This window comes from Glycine soja, chromosome 12 (genome assembly GCF_004193775.1).
Source record: "Glycine soja cultivar W05 chromosome 12, ASM419377v2, whole genome shotgun sequence".
Classification (NCBI taxonomy): Eukaryota; Viridiplantae; Streptophyta; class Magnoliopsida; order Fabales; family Fabaceae; genus Glycine; species Glycine soja.
The window spans coordinates 12,685,622-12,687,818 of NC_041013.1; the positions used below are offsets into that span (position 1 = coordinate 12,685,622).

The 2,197-nt window shown below is 34.7% G+C and overlaps 1 protein-coding gene across 1 annotated transcript; it reads left to right on the forward strand.

Moving 5' to 3' along the window:
* Nucleotides 1-977: 977 nt before the first annotated feature.
* LOC114379565 lies at nt 978-1,490 on the forward strand. Its single transcript, XM_028338243.1, has 2 exons — nt 978-1,049; nt 1,130-1,490. Exons 1-2 carry the CDS (start codon nt 984-986, stop codon nt 1,379-1,381), a joined length of 318 nt encoding a protein of 105 aa, XP_028194044.1. The 5' UTR covers nt 978-983; the 3' UTR covers nt 1,382-1,490.
* The last annotated feature ends 707 nt before the right edge of the window (nt 1,491-2,197 follow it).

Sequence of the window (2,197 nt, forward strand, 5' to 3'; positions counted from 1 at the left end):
CTAATGTTTATCTCATAACTCCTTTTACTGATATAATCTCTGGCCTCGCACCACACCATACTTTAGTGGGTCAGTTTGTTTAGTTTTTTGTTTAACCAACAATTTTATATGCATCTTTGTGTCAGACTAACATTTGTCTTGCCTGACCATGTTTGACAAGATATTGTTGGTGTTGTTGCTGATCTGATCGATGTTAAGACAGTTAATCCCCCTCACAGGATGACAGTCAGGCTCAGGGATAACAGGTATTCAAATCTGCTAATTTTACATATACATACATACATACATACATACATACATACATACATACATACATATATATATATATATATATATATATATATATGTTCACACACTAAACAAATCAGACGATTGCAGTTTGTCCTTATTATTTTATATGATGATATATAATATGATGAATGGGTTAGCAACAACTAGCATATTGATTGTGATTGTTTGGTCATAGTAACTGCGACATTCTAATAACTGTTTGGGAGGACTATGCTATTCAGCTACATGATGCTATTGACAAAAACCTTCTGCTTCAGGAACCATTAGTTGTTATGTTGACCTTAGGTAAAATCAAGGATGCTACAGGTGTGTCTGGTGTTGGTTAGTCTTTATTATGTAGATTGATTTACTTTGGGTGATAAATATGTATGTTGTTGATGATATTGATGGATATCATTCCAGACAAGTATCCCCTAAGCGTGCAGAATATCAAATTTGGATCTAAATTGTATGTCAACGCTGATATTACAAAGATACACGAATTTCGTCAAAGGTTTGTCATTAAATTTGCATTTTAACAGTGTTGGCATACTGCAGTGTTTATGTTTTTTAGTTCCTTTGCATTTTTTATACGCTTTAATAGTTGATCTCTAATTTTTTATATTGTTGTCCATTCAGTTTGTCTGTCCCATTTTATTCTAATGGGATAATCAATGATAAGGATGGTTCTCTCCCAATCTAGCCAGAGTAATATGGTGGAAAAATTTCTGCAGAATGCTCAAGTGGTCAGTATAGGTGAAATCAACAATCTCAGACAGGTTAATAGTTGAACAATGCTTTCGTTAATATGGCCTTTACCACATGTTTGTTTCCTCATCTATTATTCACCATGTTACAGGATTGTTACTGCTTAACTGTTGGAACAGTTGACGAAATCATTATTGATGCTCCATGGAGTTATGACAGTTGTCCTAACTGTACAACCACATTTGATCCATCAAAAGGTGGCTCAGCTTTCCGTTCTTGCCATACCAGTGTGATCGATACAGTTCCACGGTTAGCCATGATCATTTTTTGTACTGATTATTTATTTACACGCTTTGCTGTTTTAGCAAATTTCCCTGAAATTTCTATGGATGTCAAGGTATAAATTAAATGTTAGGATGGAGCATAATGGGGACAAAGGAAACTTCCTTCTCTGGGATGCAACATGTATCAAGCTGTTTGGTAAGACTGCTGGAGAATGTCGAGATGAGTTGATAGCGGTATGTTCTACACAATAGAACCACAGATTAAATAATGATTCTGTGATTTGTCATTGATACCATTTATTTCACCTGTCTAGGATGGGGATGATATTAAGGTATTTCCAACGTGTGTTGATGAAATCCTATCGAAAACTTGGGCTGTCAGATTTAAGTTCCGTTCACAATTACGCCAATCATCTGTATTGGATATGAGTGAAGAACTCCATCATATTCAATCATTGATAGCCACCCTTGGGTTGAAGGTAATAACTAAATAAGTTTATCACAGTATAAGGTCAACAACAATAAATGATGTTTCTCCCGTGTTAATATTTTTCATACAGGAACAATCAAGTAAGGGAAAAGGAATAGCTGTTGAGCCAGAAAATTCACCACCAATTTTTGTTCCCTCGGTGGGTCTTTTGTTTCAATATTGCATCATGTCAAATATTTACTTATGATATTGTTCTTAATATATATATTGGTAAATGTGTTCACAGCCATCATTGTCATAGTCTTCTGATTACGATCCTAAAAACTCTACCTGTTTAACTCCAACCAAAAGGATTAGTTGTCTGCAAACCAGTTCTGATTTCGATTCAGATGAGCATGCACAGTATCAGTTATCAACTAACAAACATATCAAAGCTGAGTAATTAGGACTTTCACAATCTTGTGTCTTCAGCTTCTATGTTTTGTTTAACATCAATTTGATCGTA